Below are 25194 nucleotides of genomic sequence, written 5' to 3'. Positions count from 1 at the left end.
GGCTTGGAGGCTGAAGGGGTATAAGGGAGGGATGGGCTCAGAGGCCAGTGGGTGTTGGGGGAGGGGTGGCTTGGGCTCAGAGACTGAAGTGGGGGTGCTGGGGCTGAGCTCAGAGCAGCCTTGGGTTGGAATCATTCTTCATGGAATACAACTGAGTGAGTCAACTTAAGATTTAAGAAAGTAATCAGGGAACTGTTATATGCTGTATTATCTATATATATATCTGTGAAGAGCTAGGAACTAATTGTTATGTGTAAGCATTCCAGGGGCCACTTTTCATTGTTGCACTATAGAGTCATGTGATGTGTAAAAGAACCATTTCAAACCGGTCCTTGTTTTGTACAAAGCAACATGGCAAATATTTAACATAAAGAGCTCTAATCTTTCCAAGTTTGAAGTGTGATTATCACCAACATCTGGAAACCAAAAAACAACAAGAACACATAGCATGGTGGCAGTGGATGTCTGTGAGTAAACCTAAAGCATTTTAGATTAATTTAGTTCTTATTTGGAAAATTATCCCACATTAGTGCCAGAAGAAAATCTGAGTAAATTGTGTGAAAATGAAAAATGAAATGTCGATTGGCACAGAAGTGCACAGCTACAGGCCATAATGATTTGGGAAGCTGATGATGTCGTAGAGGCATTTGCAAAGTTTAAACAAAAGCACAGATTGACATCCAGTTTCCTGAAAGGCACTAGCAATGAAGAGAGGGTCAGCTATATTCTTCTGTGGGTAGGAGATATAGGCTGGAATTTTGCATGCCCGCCAGTGTTGGGTGTGTTCGGTGGCATGAGCGGACAATATAGTGCCATCAGTTTCACGACAGCGTGAAACAAGTTTGCGATTGTCTGCTTAACCTGCTGATGGTGGGCCACGTTTCCTGTCATCTGACATCAAGAACCTCATTGTAATAAATCTGCATATCATTATTAGGCCAGCCCACCGGAATTGTCCTTCCTCCACTGGATCATCCACCCATGTTGGCAGGAAAACACGCCAACAGAAAAACACGCTGACGTGTTTCACAACTGCACATAAGCAATGTGCACCTGGCTAGCTGCACTTTGCTCGGGACCTCAAGGTTTATTTGCCTACCTTGCTTCAGTCAGCACTCTCAGTCATCAGCACCAGGCTTCACAGGCAGCACCACGTCACTTTTAGGGGAGCTCATGGCAGGTCTCTACCTACCAGATCAGCCATATGTGGGTGGCTTTTCAATGGCTGCAGGCTAGGGCTTGCTTGGCAAAGGAGGAGAAGTGGCCTCAGGCAAGGGAAGAAGCTGTAGGACTAGGGTAACCCAGGGTCTGTGTGGGGACTCATGTTGATCTGTGCAAATGGCCTCAAGATGGTGAGGGCTGAGGAGGTAGTCTTCAGAGGAGATGAGGCCAGAAGGGCATGTGAGGGTATGTGTGTGAGAATGGGTGGTGATGTCCCTTGAGCTGGCAGTGAGTGAGATGCCAGTGAATGTGTGATGGGCTTGAGTGTGTGAGTTTAGAGTGATGAGATGGTTGCCATTCCCTGGCTGCACAGATGAGATTTCTATCTGCATTGGATGGCCAACCTCTTCTGTGCAGCATTGGCACTGATCACCATTGCCACTGCCCCCCAAGCCTGGTTGGTCACACCACTGCCCATCCTGTGGCCAGAGCTGGGGTAGAGAATATCCCGACAGGCCTCCACAGCTATCAAAAGGTGTTCCAGTGATGTGCCACTAAACCTGGGGGCTGCAGTCTTTTTCGCCTTTCGTGGACATCTTCCCTGAAGTAGTCGTGGGCTGGAAGCACTGAGATGTGTGCACACGCATCTGGACTTTAAATATGGCACCTGGAGTGATGAAGCAGTGAGGTGATGGCATGGCGGGTGAATGATTGCCCACCCGCCATCGAAATGGGGTGTTTCCTGAGAATACATAACTAATGTGGTGGGTTTGGGATGATATGGCATGAAAACCTGCCATTGCGGCCAGCAGGTAAAATTTTGTTACCTGCCCACCACTGGATTTAGTGCAAATCTGGGACAGTTTCACCCATGGGCTTACAGTTAACCAGATGAAAGCTTACAGAAGATCACAGCAAAAACCCAAACAAAAATTTTTGAAAGATTCAGCACCCATCTCTAACTAAAATCTAAACATCAGATCTACTGGTATGAATTTCAAGGCCCTGGACATGAATTAGGTGAGACTATTGATAACTTTGTAAGATTAAAAAATGCAACTAGAAAATGTAAGTTTAACAACCTAGATGAAAGGCTGATAGATCAACTAATTTGGGGTTCTGCACACCCGTGTGTAAAGAAAGCCCTAATTGGGAGGGACAAGCTCACAATATCACAGGCGGTAGACATTGCCAGACCACATGAAGCCATGAGCAGACAGATGAAGACACTGACTATGCAAACTGCTAGCCTTCAGTTAAATCAAGAGAAAGGCAGCAGGATTAATGCAGTGCAGCAGCAACCAGAACACCAGAGAGAAAGGCACGCAGGAGCTGTGGACAAACACAAGAATTCACAAACAGAAGGAAATTTCCCACATATGGATCAATCTGCAGTGTTTGTGGAATGGCCAATCATTGGGCAAAGGTGTGCAGAACAAAGAGAGGGGTGGTAGACGAGGTACCAGAGCTAGGGTGAATGGACAGGAAAAGAAATCACAACATCCATACCCTCCAAGATGATGGTGAAGTCTGAGAACAGCATAGACATAGGAACCATACAATTTCATGAAATAACTGGATGTAGCACCTCCCAGAGAAAAAAAAAATTCACATAACCATTCAGATCAGGAAGAGGGTGACAGAAAAATCCCAAATCGATAAATCAGAAAGTGAAGATTGATACCGGATTGCAAAGCAACATCATCCAGCTCAGACTATACCAAAAGATCTTTCCTGAAAATTTGGAAAAAGATGGTTATCCAAAAAAGTGTTCTGAAACCGAGCAATGTCATGCTAACAGCATTTGGAAGAACTGAGATTCAACAGCAAGGAACAACCTAAATCAGGGGGACAAAGGAAAAGATATTAACTGCATGTTTCACATCACTGAAATAGATGGTCTTGCTATCCTGGGGCTGAACAGTTGTGAAGTGCTGCTGATTATCTCAGTAAACAATGAGGTGAAGGAGGCGACACTGAGGGTTGAAGAAAGTTCACTACGGCGTGGAGGGGGATGAGTTAATCGTTGGATCTTCTTGTGGGCCTGCTCATGTGCTAAAACAGCAATTTGAAAGAGGGGAGAATGGGTGGAATGGGGGAGGAGAGGAGCCCTTCAGATCTTTTCCACAGACCTGTCTATGCCTAGGTGGTGCTGGGATGGGAGCTTGTGGTGTTTGTTGGTACATACAACAGGGTATAGAGTGCCTTGTGGACACCAATGATGTCTTAATTTACTTGGGAAGGTGTCGTTTTCTTTTTATTGGTGCTTAGTTTGCCACTTTTTTAGTTTAATTTGACTATCCCATAATATTCACAGCTGGTATGGACAAGTATTTCCGAAGCGGACAATCTCCTGCACTTTCAAATGCCCGTGACAATTAAGGACAAAGACCTCCGTGTCGCTCAAATGGCGCACACTGGCGAATTTAAATCGAAAACGCGCTCGCTTCATTTTCCAGTTGGGCCACCATAGTTTGGTGCATTGTGGGATAGTGAAGTGCCATCGCTCGTGAGCGGTGGCTGGAATCCGGCTTGGAACGCGCGGCGGTTGTGTTCCCAGGTAACGGGCAGGGCGCGAGGCCGCGGGGGGCGAGTACATCTCCTGCGCCTCCCGCGGCACCTGTTTTGAATCTTATAGTTAACCCCAGGTGCTGCCTTTGTCCATAATAACATCTTCCTTCACCCGGGGTTAGCGGCAAGTCCGATGGTGTTCATGGTTTAAATTTATTCGGGAGTGCCTGTAGGGGCAGCGTTAATAGGACCCGAGGCAGAGCAGTGGGGTTATAGGACGCGACCAGGGGTCAGGGTTGGTTCATGTGAGGGAGACACAGAAATGAGGAAAAAATACATTTCTTAGGGACTTTCTTGGGATAGAAGTCGGCCTCCGAAATCAGAAACGATGTTTGTTGAGGTGATCTGGAAACAGAGTAACTTTCAAAAGGGAACGGGATAAATACTTGAAAAGGAAAATAAGTGTTCTTAGGAAAGGTCAAGGACGGATTGGATAGATAGCCCTTTCAAAGAGCTGGCACAGACATGCTGGACTGAAAGTGTTCTATGATTCAATAAAAGGATAAGCCAGTGACATCCTGGTGTAATAGCATTCTCCCCCTTGAATCAAAAGTTTGGGCTTTGAACTCCCTCTCTAGGACACGAGTGCCTGTTGCATTGTCAGAAGGGCACACCTTCAGGTGAGTAGTTCAACTGGATGGGGGGAAAAAATGAATGGCTCCGTTCAAAGAGGAGCATTATGTTCTCCTGGTGTCCTTTCCAGTATTCTAGGATAACCAGGGAAAGAGTAGGGCCCATAAGGGACCAAAGTGGCAATCTGTGTGACGAGCTGGAAGACGTAGGTGAAGTTTTAAATGAGAACTTTGCATTTACATTCACTATAGAGGATGAGGGAGGGGGACTGTGATATACTTGAACAAATTAGCATTGAGAGGGAGGAGTTATTAGCTGTTTTAGCAGGCTTAAAAGCGGATAAATCCCCAGGCCCGAATGAGATGTATCCCAGGCTGCGGTGGGAGGCAAGGGAGGAGATTGCAAGGGCTCTGACACTAATAATTAAAAATCCTTTCTGGCCACAGGAGAGGTGCCAGAGGATTGGAGGACAGCTAATGTGGTATCATTATTCAGGAAGGGTTGTAGGAATAAACCAGGGAACTATAGGCCAGTGACTCTAGCATCAGTGGTAGGGAAACTTTTGGAAAAGTCTTGAGGGACAGAATTAATCTCTACTTGGAAAATCGAGGATTAGCCAAAGATAGTCAGCATAGCTTTGTCAGGGGAGATCATGTCTAACCAATTTGATTGAATTTTTCAAGGAGGCGACTAGGTGTGTAGATGAGGGTAGTGCAGTTGATGTAGTCTGCATGGACTTCAGTAAGGTTTTTGGGAGAATGGTTAAGTAGGTAAGAGCCCATGGGGTCCAGGGCAGTTTTGTAAATTGGATCCAAAATTGGCTTAGTGGCAGGAGGTAGAGGGTGATGGCCAAAGTTTGTTTTTGTGACTGGAAGCCTGTGTCCAGTTGCATACCGCTGGGTCCCTTGCTGTTTGTAGTGTGTGTTAATGATCTAGACGTGAATGTAGGAGGTATGTTCAGTAAGTTCGCAGATGACGTGAAAATTGGTGGTGTGGTTAATAGTGAAGAGGAAAGCCTTAGACTACAGGACGATATAGACGGGCTGGTCAGATGGGCAGAACAGTGGCGAATGGAATTTAATCCTGAGAAGTGTGGTGAGGTGATGTATTTTGGGAGGAATAACAGAGCAAGGGGATACATAATGAATGGTGGGACCCTAGGAAGTACAGAGGATCAGGGTGGCCTTAGTGTACATGTCCATAGAGCCTTGAAGGCAGCAGGACAGGGAGATAAGGTGATTAAGAAGGCATATGGGATACTTGCCTTTATTAGTCAAGGCATTGAATACAAGAACAGGGAGGTTATGATGGAGCTGTATAAAACGCTAGTTAGGCTGCAGCTGGAGTACTGTGTGCAATTCTGGTCGCCGCACTATAGGAACGATATGATTGCACTGGAGAGAGTGCACACGAGATTCCACCAGGATGTTGCCTGGGATGGAGATGGAGCGTTTCAGCTATGAAGTGAGGCTAAATAGGCTGGGGTTGTTTTCCTTAAAGCAGAGAAGGCTGAGGGGGGGACCTGACTGAGGTGTACAAAATTTTAAGGAGCATAGATAGGGTAGATAAGAAGAAACTTTTCCCCTTAGTGGAGGGGTCAATAACCAGGGGGCATGGATTCAAGGTAAGGGGCAGGAGGTTTAGAAGGGATTGGAGGAAAATCTTTTTCATAGCAGGTGGAGGGTATTTGGAACTCACTGCCTGAAAGGGTGATAGGGGCAGGAACAGTTAAGAAGTATTAAGAAGAACACTTGAAATGCCATAGCATACAAGGCTACGAGCTAAGTGCTGGAAAATGGGATTAGAGTAGATAAGGGTTTGATGATTGGCGAGGACACGATAGGCTGAAGGGCCTCTTTCCACACTGTAGAACTCTGACTTCCGCAACACTACCAAAATAGATTGCCTGGTTCTTTATTTTGTTTTCTGTTTGTGGGAACTTGCAGTATGCAGATTGTTCGTAGTATTTTCCTATATTATAAGCGGCTGCACTTCAGAATTGGCTTGGAAGCTGTCTAGGACATCTTGAGGAAATGGGGGAAAAAGTTCTTTCCTAACATGTGTATGAAGCATCTGAGCTATTTTTACATTTGCTGTTCTGTTTTAACTAAGGTTATTTAAAATGATGTGGATTTTCACTTGAACATCTAATGTAATGACTTCAAATAATTGTGTCCATGTTGCTTTTTAGAAATCTCTGACTAAGACTAATGATGGTAATTCTAGGGGTGGATCCTTTCTTTTCATTTTATATTTAAGTTTGCTGATCACTAAGGTATTGGTATTGTAACAAAATGTGTTCCTGAATTATTTTACACATTTTTCCAAATACAGCCAAAGTTAGTTTGCACATTTTGCAAACCGTCTTCAGCCATAATAAAAACAATAAGTGCTAGAAAAACTCAACAGGTCTGGCAGCATTGGTGGAGAGAGAAACAGAATTAATGGGTGGAATTTTCCCCTCCAGCCCGTGATGGGTTTTGTGGTGGATGGGGCCAGAAAATTTGGAGACAGGCCAAAAATCAGAAACCTGTTGGCAGGAAAACAGTTTGGAATTTTCCCCTCACTAGGTTTATGGCAGGCGGATGGTGGGAACCTAATCTGCATGCACTACCATTTCATGAATGCTCATTAAAAACGCTACTTGCCAGAATCACGTAGCACCTCCCAATCTAGTGCTATGTCAATGAGAAATTAGACCGGTCTGAAAAACGTTTGGGCAGAAGTGGCGTGCAGCTGACAGCCCGCACTCACCTCGAAGTCAGGAGCGAAGTGAAACACTCAAAGCCTACCTGCAGCAGCGCATCTCCGGGTTCTCACCAAAGCCAGTGAGATGCCACCCTGGTGGGGGTGTAGGTTTGCTATCCTCACTGGCTTCCTCTGTTGTCTGGGAGGGTGTTATCTGGGGGCTCAGGCAGGGCAGCAACCCAGTCAGAGACCAACACTGTATCCGGTTGTTGGTTGGTTGTTTGGGGGGGTGGAGAGAGAGAGAGGGGAGAAAAGAGACACGGGACAATGGACAAAGGTGAGTTTGGGGAGGGTGCAATGGCAGGCAGAGGGGAGACTGAGGATTGGGAAGCTGAAGCCCAACATGAAAGACTGGAATGCAGACACAGTAGGGGGTGGAATGGGTATATAACTACAGAACTTGGAGGGAACGCATGCAGACTTCACAATACGAGGGGAGGTTGTGTTCATTTGACAAAAGAGGGTAAAGCTTGCGCAAAGACTCTTGGAGATGGGGGACAGGAAAGGATTGCACATGAGGGATGGATTGCAGAGACTCGTGGAAGGATGGGAGGGACATTGGTGTCAGCAATCAAGAAAGAATGGCTAAGAGAAAGACAGTCATAATCCCTGGCCTGGGGTCAAGCAGTCAGGGTGCAAGAGTGAAGTCAGTCCTGGGGCTTTGTGGGCCATGCTACAGGGCTATGTATAGCCCACGTCATAATCCTGCTTCAGAGAGGGGCAAGGGCTGTGTGCTCAGTTGGGATAAGGCACAGCTTGGTGTGCAGGGCGTGTTCATGGTCTTAATGTCACTGTCTGTGGTCTTGTCTGTCTTGGTACTGGACTGCATATGGAATGGTGAGGGTCAGGGGAGGCATCTGCAGCCTGTAAAGGGTGGAAAACAATACAGAGGTGGGTATTCAAAACATTCCTGAGGTGAGTGGGTGGGCGGGGGGGGGGGGGGGGGGGGGGGGGAGAGAGAGAGAGAGAGAGAGAGAGAGAGAGAGCATATCTCCACTGTACATGACCATGTACACAGCCTTGAGATGGGGAAGGGTGAAGTCCACAGTGGGCATTGGGATATCTACACTAATAGGTTCAGGTGGCAGATTGGTCAGGAAAGTAAAAGCCCATGGGATTCAGGGTAATGTGGCAAACTGGATAAAAGGTTGGCTTTGTAACAGGAAACAAAGGGTAATGGTCGATGGATTCCCTTGCAAATGGGAAGTTGTCTCAGGTGGTGTTCCACAGGGCTCGGTGTTGCGACTTTTGCTGTTTGCGTTATATATTAACGATTTGGATGTGAAAGTAGGGGGCATGATTGGGAAATTTACAGATGACACTAAGATTGGCCGAGTAGTGGATAGTGTAGAGGCTAACCATAATCTCAAACGATATAGATGGGTTGGTGGAGTGGGCGGTAAAGTGGCAGATGGATTTTAACATAGAGAAGTGTGAGGTCATACATTTAGGGAGGTCAAACAGTTACAAGGATTACAAAATAAATGGGAATATACTAAGAGGGATAGATGAAGTGAGAGATCTTGGTGTACAAATACACAGGTCCCTGAAGGCAGCAGTTCAAGTAGACAAGGTTGTAAAGAAGGCATATGGAATGCTGTCCTTCATTGGCAGTGGTATAGAATATAAAAGTGAGGATATAATGTTGGAATTGTATAAAACACTGGTGAGGCCACAACTGGAGTGTTGTGTGCAGTTCTGGCCACCACATTACAGGAAGGATGTAATAGCTCTGGAGAGAGTGCAGAGGAGGTTTACAAGAATGTTGCCAGGATTAGAAAAGTGTAGCTATGAGGAGATATTGGATAGGTTGGGGTTATTTTCCTTAGAACAAAGAAGGCTGAGAGGTGACTTGATTGAGGTGTACAAAATTATGAGGGGAATAGATAGAGTAGACAGGATAAAGTTGTTTCCCTTGATGGAGAGTTCTAGAACCACGGGGCATAGATTCAAGATAAGTGGCAGAAGGTATAGGGGGAACATGAAGAACTTTTTTATGCAGAGGGTAGTGGGTGTCTGGAATTTGCTGCCCAAGTTGTTGGTAGAGGCAGACACTTTAAACTCTTAAAAAGTACTTGGATCTGCACCTTAAGTGCTGTAAGCTGCAGGGCTATGGGCTAGGTGCAGGAAGTTCGGATTAGAAAGGGCACCTGGGTGTCCCCGGGCTGGCATGGACAAGATGGGCCGAATGGCCTCCTTCTGTGCGGTAACTTTTCTATGGTTCTATGGTTGGAATATTGACACAATGACTCTGGGATCCAGGATTATTGGGGGAGGCTGGAGAATAACAAGAGGCCATCTCTACCTGTACAGCAGGGGATTCTAGGAAGATTGGAGGGACAGTAACAGTCACAGAGGGAGAGTGGTAGTGGATCTCATAGTAGAATCTGAGCACCACTATCTTAGCAAATGGAAGTTATGGTGTAGTCAGAAATCAAAGCTGGAAAAGACTCTGGACGGTTGGAGTCGGAGTCATTGTGGGAGGAGCCCAGGGCTGCACTTGGACTCACTTCATGGGGCTGCCCCAACCTGTTTGCACTTAAAACATTGAAATGGAGTCAGAGTTGAGAGAAAAATGGAAGGTCTCCTTGAGAAGGCTCCATTGGTGCCATTGCCTTTTTTTTTAGCACTTTAAAGAGAGAGAGCAGGGGTCACTGGCTTCACAATGCTTTCGCTCCATTTGAACTTCAACAGAGAGGTATGTGAGGACATTAATGAGAGCAAGCGTCTAGGAAGCATAGCTGCTGCATATGTGCTCCATCCAATTGGCATGGATCATAGGCCAAAGGGCATCTAGTAATTGTTGAAGTGCAAGTCAAGGTTGATTAGCATACATGATAATAGATTGCAGGAGTTCCTTTGGTAAGGCCACACATTTCATGATGTCTGCAAAGCGCTCTCAAGTTCTGTGGGATTGAGATGTAAAGTGTCAGGGTTGGCATCGTGGGCACCTAGATATGTAAGTGTATGCCTCAGCTGCAGGGCAGTATCAGCGAAAAGCGATGAACGCAGATGCAGCTCTGGGGCATGATATTGTCTTTCTGTGTGCAAGTGGGAGGTCCACTGTATCTGCCCTATGTTCATTAATTTCTTGCATCTATCCTTCTCCTTGGGGAATGAGGATTGAAGAATGGAACCTGTGGTCAGTGCTTCCATATTGATGGCTGTAATCTGACTGAGGGGGAGGAGAAGGGCCTGGCGCTGCCTAGCCCAGCTTCGAGAGGAGGCCTGGCCTGAGGTCCATGATCTAGGGGAGCCTCAGCAACAACCACAGGATGAGGAGGTTAGAGCCATCCCAAGGAGGGGACTCGCATGACCATGGGTCTATAGCAAAAGACTCTTTTATCTGGAGATGAACGACAGACAATGCTGTGCCTGTCTGTCCTTGTCAAGAGAGCTGGTGGACAATATCTGCCATATTCTGCAGGAGGATCTAACTCCCTGTGGACTGGGAGGGCATCCCCTACCAGTGGCCCTGAAGGTCACCACTGTACTCAATTTCTTTTGCATGTGGTTCATTCCAGGGATCCATATGGGACCCATGCAGCATATCTCAGCCCTCAGCACATAAATGTATCAAGGAGGTCACAGTAAGACTGATCATTATGTCAGCTTCATGCTTGATGAAGCTAGCCGGCTGCTAGATTTCAGGGTTTGCAGAGATTTTAGGATTTGCAGAGATTTCGGGCCTCCCTAGAGTGCAGGGTGCAATCGATTGCATGCATGTGCCATTGAGAGCTCCATGGCAACAGCCCCCAATGTTCGTTAATAGGAAAGGGTTCCACCCCAAACATTCGACTGGTGTGCGATCATCAAGCACATTATGAACACTTGTGCCAGGTGTCCTGGGAGTTGCTATGACTCGTACATCCTCAGTCACCTCCAGGTGCCTCACATATTCAAAGGGCCTCAGCGAATAAAGAGATGGCTCTTTGGGGATAAGGGATACCTGATCACATGTGTCATCCTCTGAGTCGCTCTGAGGAGAGATACAATGAGGTGCATAAGGCAACACGACCCATCATTGAGCAAATGTTGGCATTCTGAAGATGCACTTCTGAAGCTTGGAGCGCTCTCTAGAGCGCTGTCCCACATCATTGTGATCTATTGCACCCTTCACAACCTGGCTCTTCAAAGGAGCATCCATCGCCAGAGGGAGACATGAAGAAGGCTGAGAGCTCCTTGGACAATGACGAGCAGGATGGGCAGGAACCTGAAGAGGAAGGTGAGGGTGCCCTTGAAGAAGCACCATGTGGAAGATGTGCCCGTGACATGCTGATAGCCGTAAGATTCCAGAAGGGGTAAGGTACAGGCAATAGCACACATCCACATTGCTTCCAACCCTACTGTCATGCCTGTGGACTGAAAGGCCTTCACAGCCAGTGACATCAAGAGCAATTTCAGCATTCGTCTTGCACCTTCAAACCTCGTGATTCACTAGGCCCTGTTCATTGGAAAGGTTAGCAGCGAACCCTTCAGTGGTGCGCTCAGGGAAGTGATTGTTGTCATAACAGTGCAGGCACTGTAAAAAGCCTTGATGCAGTGCTGGCCATCTTTCTAGAAAGGTTTTTGCAGACACTGAGATGTGCATGTGGTTGGACAGAGCATCATGGCTGCAGGTCTGTGCTTTGACATTACCAATGAAGGCAGCCTTCTCCATTGGAGACACAATTACAGCTACCCCTCCCTGCCTAGTGAGGGTACCTAACTTCATTCTATCTTGTGAAGAGTATGGTTGCTAGTACATTTTGCATGTGCTTCAGTAAAGAGTTTTACGCTTCCCCCTGACATGACGCAAGGGTAGAATAAGTATCATGAGTCAGCTGCCTATCACATGAATTTGAGGCTACAAAGGGAGGCAAACACTGAGTGGAAGCATGGATCACCCTTGCAATAAGAGGGCTTTCAAATGAAGACACCATTCTCATGAACAACGAATATATTTACAAAGGTGCATGATATTTACAATGATTTGACCCAGAAGTTAAATCAAAGCTTCTTAATTTTTCTAACCCTACTGCTAAGTCTAGGTGCATCCCCATGTCCGCAGCAGAGGTGGAGGCAGCCTGCTGATTGGTATGCCCTGTTGTCTTTGACTTTGGCGGCTGTCCTCTAGAAGATCGGGGGTGGAGGGCTCCGGCCTGCTTTGGGTGTCTTGCTGTGGGGCAGGTGCACCCTCCTCAGCCTGTACAGCTGGAGGTGATGAGGTCATAGGTAGAAGGGATTGGGATTGGCTGGATACTGTCGGAGTCACCTGGGTGGATGGCCCTGGGGTATCCATGTACCTGTGGGTGCCCAAAAACTGCTGCCTGACTCCGAGGAGAAGAGGCACCTGGAGGGAGGCCAAGGTGGCGCGCTCCCCCCTCCCGCACTTGCCTAGCCACTGATGGAACTCACCCATGTCTATAGTGATGGAGAGCAGGTCTGAGCGTGAATCTGGCAGGATCCCCTGGACCAAAGTCTCCAGGGTGGTCGCCAGCCTTCCTATGGAGTCCTTGTCGGAGCTGCATCAGACAGAACAAAGGCGGACCCCCTCTATCCTTTGCTCGTCTGCTGACTGCCTCTTCCAACTTTACCTGATTTTTCACTGCTGGGTCATTGCATCTCCAGCATGTTTGACATGGTTGCTTCCAGAGGCTCATCATCAAACTTGGACTCAGCGGGTGCCTGTTCTCCTGCAGACCTCTGAGTGCCAGAGACCTGGGCTTACTCTGCCTCCAACTGCTGTGGAACATGTCTGTGAGATGTTCCCCACATTGTGATCCTGAGCTGACTCTGCAACTAGGACCCACCGAGATGTGCCTTCCTGAGCTGGTGGAGGGTGCTGGTGAATGCAGTGGTGGGTCTTCCTCGAATGGATCCTCAGCTTCCTAGCCTGAGATGGGTGGGGCTTATGTTGACTCTGGTGGTGTGTCTGGACCTGCTGGTGCCTGAAAGAGAAAGCAGATAGATTTAGTTCACGACCAGACTGAATACAACATTGCATGTCACTTGCTGAGAATATTAGGATGTGATGAACTCATGGCCTCATCCGTACTGGCTTGCTGGGAGAAGTGGATCTCGCCTTCCCAATAGGAGTGGTCCCTGTCCCCCCTTGCCAACTTGGTGGCATCCTGCTCAAATTTATTCAGGCCTGCCTTATTGGCTCTCCCTCCTCTGGACTGGGATCTCTCCCTCTTGTGCGCAAGCTTGGCTTGGACGAAGGCAAGTAGGTGGAATGTGATGAAAAGAGGTGGAGGAGAAGCAGGGAAGCATGTATGCCTACTGTGTGTACTGAGCCCTCCCCAGTAAGGGGCGATGATGGAGTTTATGCAGCACGATAGATTAGATGTTGGTGATGCTTAAGTGCCCGTGAGACAATCAGTGGTCGTGTGTCTCACGCTGATATTGTGTGAGATCCCTGAGCATTGTATCCCTTTGTGTGCATGATGCCATAATGAGAGTTAGGAGCAGGATGACTTTCTCTGGCGGAGTGGATGTGATCATTCATCCTCTTCCTGTACTAGATTGTGTTTCGAGCATGGTGACCTGATGCACTCACTGCCTTTGCAATGGCCCCCCAGGCTGGTGAGGTGAGGCTAGTGGGCTTCCTGGGGTCATCCCTGGGGTAAAGAGTATCCCTATGTTGCAGTTAGTGAGTCATTGCAAAACCTAGGAGTGGCTTTCTTTGCAGCAGCCATTTCCGCAGGTCCTCCCCTGAAAGCTGGGCTGGAGAGACTGTGCTTGGTGTTTTAAATATGGTGCCCGGACCTTCAAGCCCATGGGTGACAGTGGGGCGGACAAATCAGTTCTCGACCTGCCACATGAATTGGAGAGAAACTCACCTATGCATAACTAATGAGCAAACTAGTGCGAAATCGGATGCAATTTCCTTCTACGCCGCCAGTTGGAAATGCACCATGGAATCTGCCCGCCACTGCATTTAGTTTCAAAAATTCTGCCTGACATTTCCAGTCCAACGTGACTCTTTTCGGTTTTATGTGGTTGAAAAAGTCAGGGGGGATGGGGGACGGTGAGCAGATGGAGCAAAAAGGGGGAAGGTTAGTTGGAGAGTAAATTACCGAAAATGTCATGGAACAAAAGGCAAAGAGTTTGGGAATGGTAGTAGTAAAGGAACAAAGCATTTGTCCAGATTAGGTGTTAATAGCAGAATAAAGATCAGTGCTGTCTGAGGGCAAAACATGAGAACAAGATACAGACTGGCACTAGGAGATTAGATACAAAATTTTAAGACAGAGTTCATGGCCTGAAGTTGTTTAAACTCAAATGTTGAGTCCAGAAGGCTGTAAAGCCTCTAATTGGAAGATGACGTGCTAGTCCTAATTTAACTTAACTCCATGTGAAATCAAGAAAAGACTGAGTGCACTGGATGTGTCAAAGGCTATAGACACTGACTGCATTTCAGCTGTAGTGCTGAAGATGTACTGCAGGAACTTGCCAAGGCTTCTTCAACAGCACCTCTGACCTCATCACCTAGAACAACAAGGGTAGCAAGTGCTTGGAATACCACTAGCTACAAGTTCCTCTACAAATCTCACACAATCCTGACTTGGAAGTGTATTGCTGTTGCTTCTTCATTGTTAAGTCAAGAACTGGAATTCACTCCCTAATAGCAAAGTGGGTGTACCTACACTGTATGTACTGCAGCAGTTCAAGAAGGTGGCTCACCACTGCCTTCACAGGGGTAATTAAGGATGGGTAGTGGATGCTGGCCTTGCCAGTGATGCCCATTTCCTGTGAATGAATGGCGGAAAAAATTATAGTCCAAAGAGTATTTTCATGCAGTGTTGTCATAAGTAATGCTTGGAATTTATTTGCTTGCCTTGTGGAAAGAAAAGCCACTTGGAAGATTACTTTGAAGACAGGCAAGCTAACGTGGCATGAAAAAGTTTTAAGTAGAGGGCCAAGCAAAAACTTAAGTTTCACCCAAATTTGTTCTCAGCCTGAAAAAAGTGTGTTATAAAATTGTGATTTGGATTCTTTGTCTTGAGGAAACAGGATGCTGCTTATGCACAAATAATTTACAGAATTGCATTGTGACTGATGATATTAGTGGTAATTGGCAACCTATGCTCAGCCCATAAATTTCATTGTGTGTTTCTTTTTGACATCATACAAATGAAGATTGCCGGGCCAGTAATACTTTGGATCTCTCTTCACCTTGCTTAACCCTTAATCTCTACAACTCCTCTACAGTCATCAATAGTGCCACCACTGCTGAATTCCCCCACCATTAACATCTCTGGGGTCACCATAAACAAAAGCATAATTGGACCCGTCATGTTAACACCATGGATGCAAGGCCAAGGAAGACATTAGGCATTTTGCGATGAATAGGTCACTTCTTGACCCCTAGAAGCTTGTCTACAAGACTGAAGTCAGATGTGTAATAGAATACTTAAGCACACCTATCAAGTAGATTCTGGCAGATATTAATGGACTCTCGATTGACCCCCTCCACTATTGACTTATTGTGGCTGCATTATGTATTATATAAGAGCAAGATTAGGCCATCCAACTCCATTTAATTAGATCGTAGCTGATCTCTACCCCAGTTTCATTTACCTGGTTTTGCTTCATATCCATCAATAACTTTAGGAAACAAATATCTATCATCTGTCTCGAAATTTATAGTTAACCCCAAATCACAACCTTTTGGGGAGAGTGTTACAGATTTTCATTAACCTTTGTCGGGGGGAAGTGCTTCCTGATCTGACTTGTAAATGGCAAGCTTTAATTTTAAGCTTGTGCCTCCTTGTTCTGGACTCCCTTGTTAGAGGAAATAGGGTAGATTCAGAGAAACGATCAAATTTCCTTACTGTCTTTTAGGGAAGGAAATCTGCCCTTATCTGGTCTGGCCTACATTTAACTCTAGATCCACAGCAATGTAGTTGACTCTTAAACGCCCGATGAAATGGTCTAGCAAGCTATTCGATTGTATGAAGCTGCTAAAAAGTCTAAAAGGAATGAAAATCTACACCACAGGGACTGTAGTCGTTCAAGAAAGCAGCTCACCACCACCTTATTAGGGATGGAAAATAAATGCTGGTCCAGACAGTGATGCCCACATCCCATGAATAATTTTTTTAAAAATCCCTTTATCATTTTAGATTACTCAACCTTCTAAAAGCAAGGGAATATAAACCAGGTTTATGCAGCCTGTCCAGAATGCACTGCAGCAACTTTTTAAACTTACTGAGAAGTTTCCATTTCCAGAAGCTCTACTCCTGGGGTTAGGGTCGGAGTAACAATGTCATAGGAACATTCATCACATGTAATTTTCCCTCCAACTCATATATCATTCCACCTGATATTTGTGGCCATTCCTTCAAAATCATAAAGTCAAAGTCATTTCTGGAAGAAGGCCATTCAGCCCATCAAGTCTATGCCAGCTCTCTGAGGAGCAATCCAGCTAGTCCCATTCTCCTGTTATATCCCTGTAAACCTGCACCTGCAAGTGCCCATCCAACTTCATTTTGATACCACCCTCGTGGGCAGTATGTTCCAGGAGTTCTTCTGCCGAATATTTGGTGATTGCCTGCAAAAGTGACAGCTGCAACTTGAATAATAGTGTGCTAACATTTTAAAGAGGGATTTTGTAAGTAGTAAAAAGTTAATTTATATTTTGGAGTAGTTTATACAGGGCTGTACCTTTTTTTACAGAAGTGAATTAAATTCTCAAATGTTAATGTTAACAAAAACACTAGTAATCTTGCAACATAAATTGTTTCTCTTTTTACTCTGATGTGCAAATGATGGAAATCTGAAATGCAACCCACAATTTCTGGAAATGCGCAGCACATTAGTTAGCAGCAGAAAGATAAAATTAGGTTATCATCTTTAATGACCCCACTTCCTTTCAGTTAATTTGAAGTCAGCTATTCCCTGGATTTCCTTTTTGCTTGGTAATTGGATAAACTGGAAAAATAACCAATCCTCATGCCAACATTTGTACAGATAGATGTTGAGACTTTGATGCGTGTAATTGGTTCAGCATATTTATGGGATAAAATTTGAATTAAATTCTTCAACTTGTTGAACTTGAGCTTATTTTTATTGCTTAAACGACAATGCTTTGAAGGATTCAAGTGAGACTGACCAGCAAATAAACTCATCCTGGATTCAGCCCAATTATTAGTTCTGCAGTTTGGTTGAATGGGAGAAGGGAAGAGACGAATGAAGGGTGGGATTTGAGTAATTAAAATTTCCGAAGTGATAATTCAAGTTGGGTAAGGACTAGGTAGAGAAACATTTGAGCACCCTATTTATCTTCCTGACACTCCTGCCAGCTGATACTGACTGTACGTGGTTCCCTCTTTGGTAATGTTCTCCTCTCCTTAAAACCTGCTATTATTACTCCCGCCTTCTTTTAAAAAAAGACTATTGACCCAAAATCCCAGAATTCCCTACCTAACCTAATTGTGGGAGTATCATTACTAAAGTACTGGAGCAGTTGAAGAAAGCACACCACCCCCGTCTTTTCAGAACAGTTGGGAGGTTGGACAATAAATATGGTCTTACCAGTGTTATGACATCCAAAGGGTATTTTTTAAAGTTAAGACACTACTCATGGCGAGACAGCCATGAAATGTGGAGCAAGCATATCAGCCTCACCTGATTATTCTTGATCAAAACATAAAAAACGCACTGAAAATATTTGCATCACACTGTCTGCTGTACCACAGATTTTAACTGGAATAAGCTGAGCCTGCAGGACTTGAATTTCCATGGGTATTGTCCTGATATTTTAACTTTAGTAGGAGGCTAGCAGAATTCTGAGAAGTGGGGTAAACAGCTGGAAGTTTGGTTTGCTGGAGCACTCCCACTGAAGTTCCAGTAGGAGATTGGGGAAAACCTTTTTGGAAATTCAGGGCCCCTGTAAATGCAATGATAGTTCCGATTTTACATTGGTAAGTAATATCAGTGTTTTTTGTTGCCAGATAATTTATGAAATGCAATTGAGCATTTGTTTAGAATTTAAATGCTAGGAAATTTTAGGCAGTGTCACGTCAGACTGCTTCAGCAAGAAATATTGACAAATATGCATGTTTTTACAAGATGCATAAATGGTAAATACTTGGATTTGGAGCCAAAGTTCTCTGTACTTCCCTTTGTAATGCAATTTCATAGCTCTGGTGTAACCTTTATTGACAACGTTTAGCTGTTGGCTTTGGTTCTCTTTGAGTTCCATACATTCATTTCTTTCGAACAAGACAAAATGTCTTTTTCTGACTCTTCACAAGTGAATTTTCCTTCAATCTCAAAAAAATTGTATACAATGAGCGTGGTTAACTGCTGTGCCTTGTCAGTTGTCATTAACCCTTATTTAAGTTGACATTTGAATGTCAAATAAAGAAGTTTCACAACCTTGGGTTGTTCTGAAGTATTTTACAGTAATACATTTGTTGAATTTTAGTCACTATTGTAATGTAGGAAACTTGGTAGCCAGTTTGCTCACAGCATAGTCACACAAAGAAATGAGATAAAATAGTTACCCTTTAACCATCACTAAGAAAGCATAATATCTAGGCAAAAATAAATCTGAATACAAGGCCCCATTGCCTGTAAATCCACCACTGCCTGGGAGTACATCTAATTCGCTGAATATTTGCTCTCTGTACAGATTGAATAAGTTTGGCAATAGTACACAGCCTTGCCGTATACTTCTCTTGAAACATATCTGATTGCCTATCTTCTAGTCTGGCACTCACTATTTGCCCCCCTGTAGGCTCTGGATAAACCTCACATCTTTACTGTCAATATTCCCATACCTGGACACTTTTCCATTTTGTGTATATTATTGTAAGATGGAAAATAGAACAGTTTGGCTTCCTTCAATATTTGCATTGTAAATGGTCAGGACTGCCCTTGATGACAGGAGATAGAGGCAGGGAAGCACTTCTGACCATGATGACACTGTGTAACGTGACATTTCAAAGGAAGGGGGGCAACCCAAAGTTGCTTTGCCCTGTTAAATATATGGTTCTGTGTAGAGGTCAAACAAATGAGAAATTCATGTAAGCAAACACTAAATTTTCTTATGTACGGAGTAAGATATTTTTTGTAGGTACTTTGACAGTTGTGCTGTATTGTAGACCATTGTAACAGTTTGATTTTCTTATAACTGCATTTGAACAGAAAGTTCCGATTTGTCTGGAAACATTTCTGTACTTTTTAAAAGTATAAATACTGTTTGTCCTGCTTCTTGAACATGGATATACACAGCAACTATCCTTTTTCCTTTTCAAGTAACTGTTTTTCTGATGATCTTTTATGCAGAATACTTAAAATATGACTACTGCTGCCCGACCAACTTTTGAACCAGCTAGAGGAGGAAAAGGAAAAGGTGAAGGAGATCTCAGTCAACTTTCCAAGCAGTATTCAAGTCGGGACCTTCCTTCACATACTAAAATCAAATACAGGTTAGATCATATGTTTATTCTTTAGGGTGTGGGTAAGTGGACAGTTTGAGTGAAGTGCTTTTTTCATTTGTGTTAAAGTGTTAACTTTTTTATTTAAATTGAGTGGAAAATTAGTCAACAGACAAAAGCAAAATACTGTGGATGCTGGAAATCTGAACAAAAACAGAAAATGCTGAAAAAACTCAGGTCTAGCATATGCTGCTAGACCTACTGAATTTTTCCAGCATTTTCTGTTTTTGTATCGATGGAGACAATCTTGGTATAATACTGTGGAGTTGGAGTGATAATGTGTGTTATGTGCCTGAGGTTTGTTTTCTTAGCAGGAAAATAATCTTTGCTCAAATGTTTGAGGCGCTTGACAGAGGAGCAAGTGAACAGCAGGTAAATAGTCAACGTTTCCTTACAGGAATACAATTGAAAAGCACATCACTGGTCAAATAATAACAGAAAATGCTGGAAAAACTCAGCTGGTCCAGCAGCATTTGTGGAGAGAGAGACAGAGCTGGAGCAACCCGGATCACTCTGGATTACTCCAGTGAGCCTTTTGGCCAGAAATCTGAGTGCAGGATTACCTGTTTTGATATATTGTGTAGATTGTTGTATGACACAGTGAGTTTGGTGGGAGATGGGAAAGAAAGGCAAACAACAATTTAAAATTCATGAATCTCTAATAATTAGTTCTTCAAATTTATTCAGTGACAGCATATTGTTTCTGCTCTCGCTGAGGAGTATTCAGGTTTATCTTTATGGGCCTCTTGTGTGCATACCAAGGAACTTCATAAGCCACATTTGAATCAAAAAGAAAAAAATAAGTTGGTGAAATATCTCGTGGGTAGATGCAACAGTGACAAAAGAAATTAAGTGATGCACATTCATAAAACAGGTAATGTGACTGCTCCATGAATGCTACCGATAAAGTTATCAATGAAGTGAAGAAAAATAAGGGCTTCTGCTGCATGCCACTTGACAAGTGCAACTACCGTAGAGCAACAATCAGCAAAGCAGATATAATACTGAATATATAGCCAAATGGTCAAGGAAATCAGGCCCAAACTGTGCAGTGTTTTGGTCGGGCCACATCTTGAGTGCTGTATTCACCTATGGCTGTCAAAACGTCAGGCAATTCAGATTAGAATTGTGAGTTGGATCCTTGGTATTAATAGCATGGAAAATGGCTGGAAAAACTCGGGCTCTCAGTCTCAAAAGAATGAGTCTGGGTCTGGCCTATTACAGGCGCATAAAGTAGTAAATTGTATTGAAAATTATTTGAAACAAAGCAACTAGAATGCAGATGAAGGTGATCAACATTTTTAAGAGATTCTTGTGTAACTGTTGTAGTTTAGATTTGTATTATTTAATCACAAGGTACAATATCATGAAAGGTGGGTCCTTTGCTCTACCAAATTGCACCCAAAATTCAGACGATTTATTTCTGTAAAGGCAGTCAGCACGGAGATAGCATAATTTGGTGAATAAAGTACTTGGTAAGCAGCCATCTGCATGATGAACTGTAAGTTTAGGTTTCAGTGAAAATCTCAGAGTAATTTAGATAGACTAAGTGTTCAGGGAAATAAGGATTCAAGAGTTCCACAAGAAGTACATGAATTTCAGCATGAAAACCATCATCATCAGTATATGACTACCTTAGTTTTATCTCTCTCATTCTTTTCCAATTGTCTACCAGCAGCAAAGTAAGTGAACTGCTACTTTCAGTGGATATTTGTAAAACTCCAGCTTCTGTTTTGGGGGTAGGGTAATTTTAACACTGGTTGGACTCGTGGGTCCTGAACTATATTGGAAAGTTTTTTTTATTCATTCACGGGATGTGGGCATTACTGGCTAGGCCAACATTTATTGCCCATCCCTTATTGCCCTGGTTCAGAGGGCATTTTAAGAGTCAACCACATTACTGTGGGGCTGGAGTCTTTGTAGGCCAGAGCAGGTAAGGACGGCAGATTTCCTTCCCTAAAGGACATTATTGAACCGGATGAGTTTTTACAACAATCAGCAATGGGTTCTCAGTCATCGTGACTTTTAATTCCAGATTTTTATTGAATTCAAATTCGACCATCTGTTGTGGTGGAATTTGAACCCGGGTCCCCAGAGCATTACTCTGGGTCTCTAGAATACTGGTCCAGTGACAATATCACTATGCCACCACGTCCCCTAACTATTGCAAATTAACAGCGGGAGCACGCACCATGACCATCTTTGAAACTGTATCCATACTTTTTTGCACTGGAGTCTTAAGAGCTTCCTATCCTGGCTTCAATGTGGAACCATCGGTGAGTTGACTAATGAGTCCTAGTGGTGAGGTGCAATTGCATTAATGCACTCCCCCTTTCATGTCTTGAACTGAAGACATGTCCCTTGAGGTCTGCCTTCGGTTCAGTAACTTTCAGTGTTTTTAAATGTATCTGTGAGTTTATTTTTAGGTGCCCCCCCCCCCCCCCCCCCCCCCCCCAACCTACCCAGCATTGTTCACCCATCCCCTGCACCCCCAGCTCTGCTCTGGTGAGTGTAGCTGGGTGAGGGGTGGGTGACAGGTGTGCTGGAGTACTTAGACAATGATTTAAAGGTCTACATTCCTAAGCAGGCATTTTAGGTCTGCTAGGAACAGCTCTAAATAAATAAATAAATCAGGGTAAAAATCTGTGTAAGTACTTGGCAAACAGTCATCAGTTAGGTCTCCCATGGAGTCATTTCTGACAAACCGGAAGTTCAGGTTTCAGGCATAAATCAGCTTCCCGGAACTTTTGATGTAGTTGCGGCCACAATGTCTCAACGCTTTGGGACTGAAAAATCTGGGCCAACATACCATACATAATTCAGACTATGCATTGGGGGAGATAAGGATTCAAGTGTTCCACAAGAAGTTCAGCATGTAAACCATCCATTATCAATATATGACCTTCTTTGTTTACTTCATTATTTTCCATTTGCCTGCTGGCAAATTACACCACCTCCTTTTCTTAATCAAAATGTCCAGTTGATCAGAGCTGCCCCTCAGAGCTCTGAATTCTGAGATCCAGACTCTGAAGGAAATTGGGCTTAGTTATAAATTTAAGTAAAACTTGCAGTTGAAGGCAATCCAGAACTGTCCTTCATTTTGGCTTGGTCTACAGCACTGAGTTCATAGTCTTTCAGAAGCATTTCAGGACAATGCAATTTGAGTGCTGTAATCTCTAAAGGACAGTGGAGGGGCACCTTTTATGCATAATACTTGAATCATGGGACTGAAAGTAACCATATTCGATGAGGTAGAATATCCACTTTGGGTGCAATCATGAATCCTGGCATAAATTGCAACCAAAATTGCACCCATTTTCAAATTTTTTTTCCTTGAGTTTCTACCCAATCATCTGCAAATACATATGAATTAGGAGCAGGATTAGGCCATTTGGCCCCTTGAGCGTGCTCCACCAGGCAATGTACTCCTGATACCCCTTGACACCCATGTTAGTCAAGAACCTATCTACCTCTGCCTTCAAAATATTCAATGACCTTGCCTCCACTGCCCTCTGGAAAAGAGAGAGTTCCAAAGACTCATGACCCTCAGAGCAGAAATTTTCTCCTCACCTCCATCTTAAATGGGATACCCTTTATCCTTAGACTGTGTCCCCTATTTCTAATCTCTCCCACAAGAGGAAACATCCTTTCAGCATCCACCGCTGTCAAGTCAGCTCAGGATCTTATACAATTCAATAAGACAGCCTGTCATTCTTCTACACTCCAATGCATACAGGTCCAACCTTTCCTCATAAGATAACCCACCCCCCATCCCAGGTATCATACAGAGTCAACATTTGACATTTTCTAAGTGCCCCACTATAACCTCCTTAATAATAGATTCCAGCATTTTCCCTATGACAGATGTTAAGCTAACTGGCCTGTAGTTGTATGCTTTCTGTATCCCTCCTTTCTTGAATAGAGGAGTCACATTCACTATTTTCCAATTCGGTGGTACCTTTCCAGAATGTAGGGAATTTTGGAAACGTAAAACCAATGGATATACTATCTCAACAGCTACATCTTTTAAGACCTTAAAACGAAGTCCATCAGGACTTGGGGACTTGTCAATCTTTAGCTCTAATAATTTTCTCAGTACTCTTTCTTTGGTGATTGTAATTGTTTTTAGTTCCTACCTCCCTTTCAACTCCTGATTCACAATTATTTCTGAGATGTTACTTTTATCCTCTGCAATGAAGATGGCTGCAAAGTATCTGTTCAATTCATCTGCTATTTCCTTATTTCCCAGACACTCACTCAAACAATCTTTGCTTACTCTTTTCCTTTTCAAATATTCTAATTTCTCCCTCCTTATTAATCTTAGTCACTCTTTGCTGTTCTTTATATTCTGTCCAATCTTCTAACCAGCCACTCATCTTTGCAGAATTATATGCTTTTTCTTTTACTTTGATACTACCTTTAACTTCCTTAGTTAGCCACAGATGGTGCATCCTTCCCTTGGAATCTGTCTTTTTCACTGGAATGTATCCTTCCTGAGTATTTTGTATTACCTCCTTAAATGTGCTCTTGCGTCTCTACTGACCTATCCCTTAACCAAAATTTCCAATTTACTTCAGCCAGCTCTGTCTTTGTGCCCTCATAATTGCCCTTATTTAAGTTTAAACACTAGCCTTAGACCCACTCTTCTCTCCCTCAAACTCAAAATGTGAAACTCAATCACATTATGATCACTGCTACCTGGGGGCACCATCACTATGAGGTCATTAATCCTGTCTCATTACCAGATCTATTATAGCCTGCTCACTGGTTGGCTCTGGAATGTGCTGATCTAAGAAACTATCTCAAAAAACACTCTCTGAACTCATCCAAGCTACCTTTGCCAACCTGATTCGTTCAATCTGTATCTAGATTAAAGTCACTCATGATTATTGCTGTACCTTTTTTCACAAGCCCACATTATTGCTTCCTGTGTACCCCATTCTACAGTGTGGTTACTATTAGGGGTCCTATAAACCATCCCCACTAATTTCTTACCTTTACTATCACCTAATGCAAAATCTGCAATGAACCACCAATGACAGCATTTTAAAACATAGTTTTTTTAAAAAATTGTTTTAAAACATATATTTGAATGGTAACTTAGTGTAGTTTGTTTAACATGTGGTTACATGATTAAAAAAATTCTTAATCACAGTTCCAATCTATCACCTGTGTCTATCCTGATTTTAAATTATGAACATGACTCCTAAAGAAATTATACAAAATCATCACCTACTGTGTTAGAGGACAGTAGTCAGTTTCTTAGTAAATCTAATTTCCTATTGGTGATAGCCCTTGGGCATAAAAAAAAGTCTGATTTTTAGAGCATCCTTACAGGCCTGTAAATGAGCGCAATTAGTGGAAGCACCCAATGCCGATTAATTCCCCTTGTGGTTTGGGTGGGGGGCAGTGGTGGTGGTGTGGCTGGATTGCCAAGTGGAGCCAGCTTCTAGTGATTTTTAAAAATAGTGCAAAATATTGTGGCAGAGGAATTTGTACTGAACTTAATTTTGTTTAAAATTCTACAATCCTTTTTGCAGGTTGCACCAATTTTGGACAAATTCAGCTTCAAAAAATTGTGTACTAAGATGGAAACCCTACCCTCTATTGCCTTGCATAAATGCTTTGACATTTTCCACTAAGCCTTTTCACAGTGAGCAAGAGATGCTGCCTTTCTTTTTGCAAGGTCTAGGTCACCTTGAAGATGTCC

General features: G+C 43.8%; 1 protein-coding gene across 2 annotated transcripts in view; it reads left to right on the top strand.

The window, feature by feature from the left end:
- Positions 1–324: 324 nt before the first annotated feature.
- cwc15 (CWC15 spliceosome associated protein homolog) overlaps positions 325–25194 on the top strand; it is a 75839-nt gene continuing 50969 nt past the window's right edge. The window contains exons 1-2 of one of the 2 annotated variants that reach the window (XM_041199916.1): positions 325–467; positions 19333–19475. In XM_041199916.1, coding sequence (XP_041055850.1) covers positions 19345–19475 — 131 coding nt within the window. In that variant the 5' untranslated portion in view covers positions 325–467; positions 19333–19344. Of the gene's footprint in view, positions 468–3568; positions 3722–19332; positions 19476–25194 lie in introns of those variants that run through there. The other variant, XM_041199915.1, reaches the window with a different exon arrangement.

Source organism: Carcharodon carcharias, chromosome 11 (genome assembly GCF_017639515.1).
Source record: "Carcharodon carcharias isolate sCarCar2 chromosome 11, sCarCar2.pri, whole genome shotgun sequence".
In the NCBI taxonomy this organism is placed as follows: Eukaryota; Metazoa; Chordata; class Chondrichthyes; order Lamniformes; family Lamnidae; genus Carcharodon; species Carcharodon carcharias.
The sequence above is the reverse complement of the archived record's forward strand: the minus strand, read 5'-3'. Positions and strand labels throughout refer to the sequence as shown.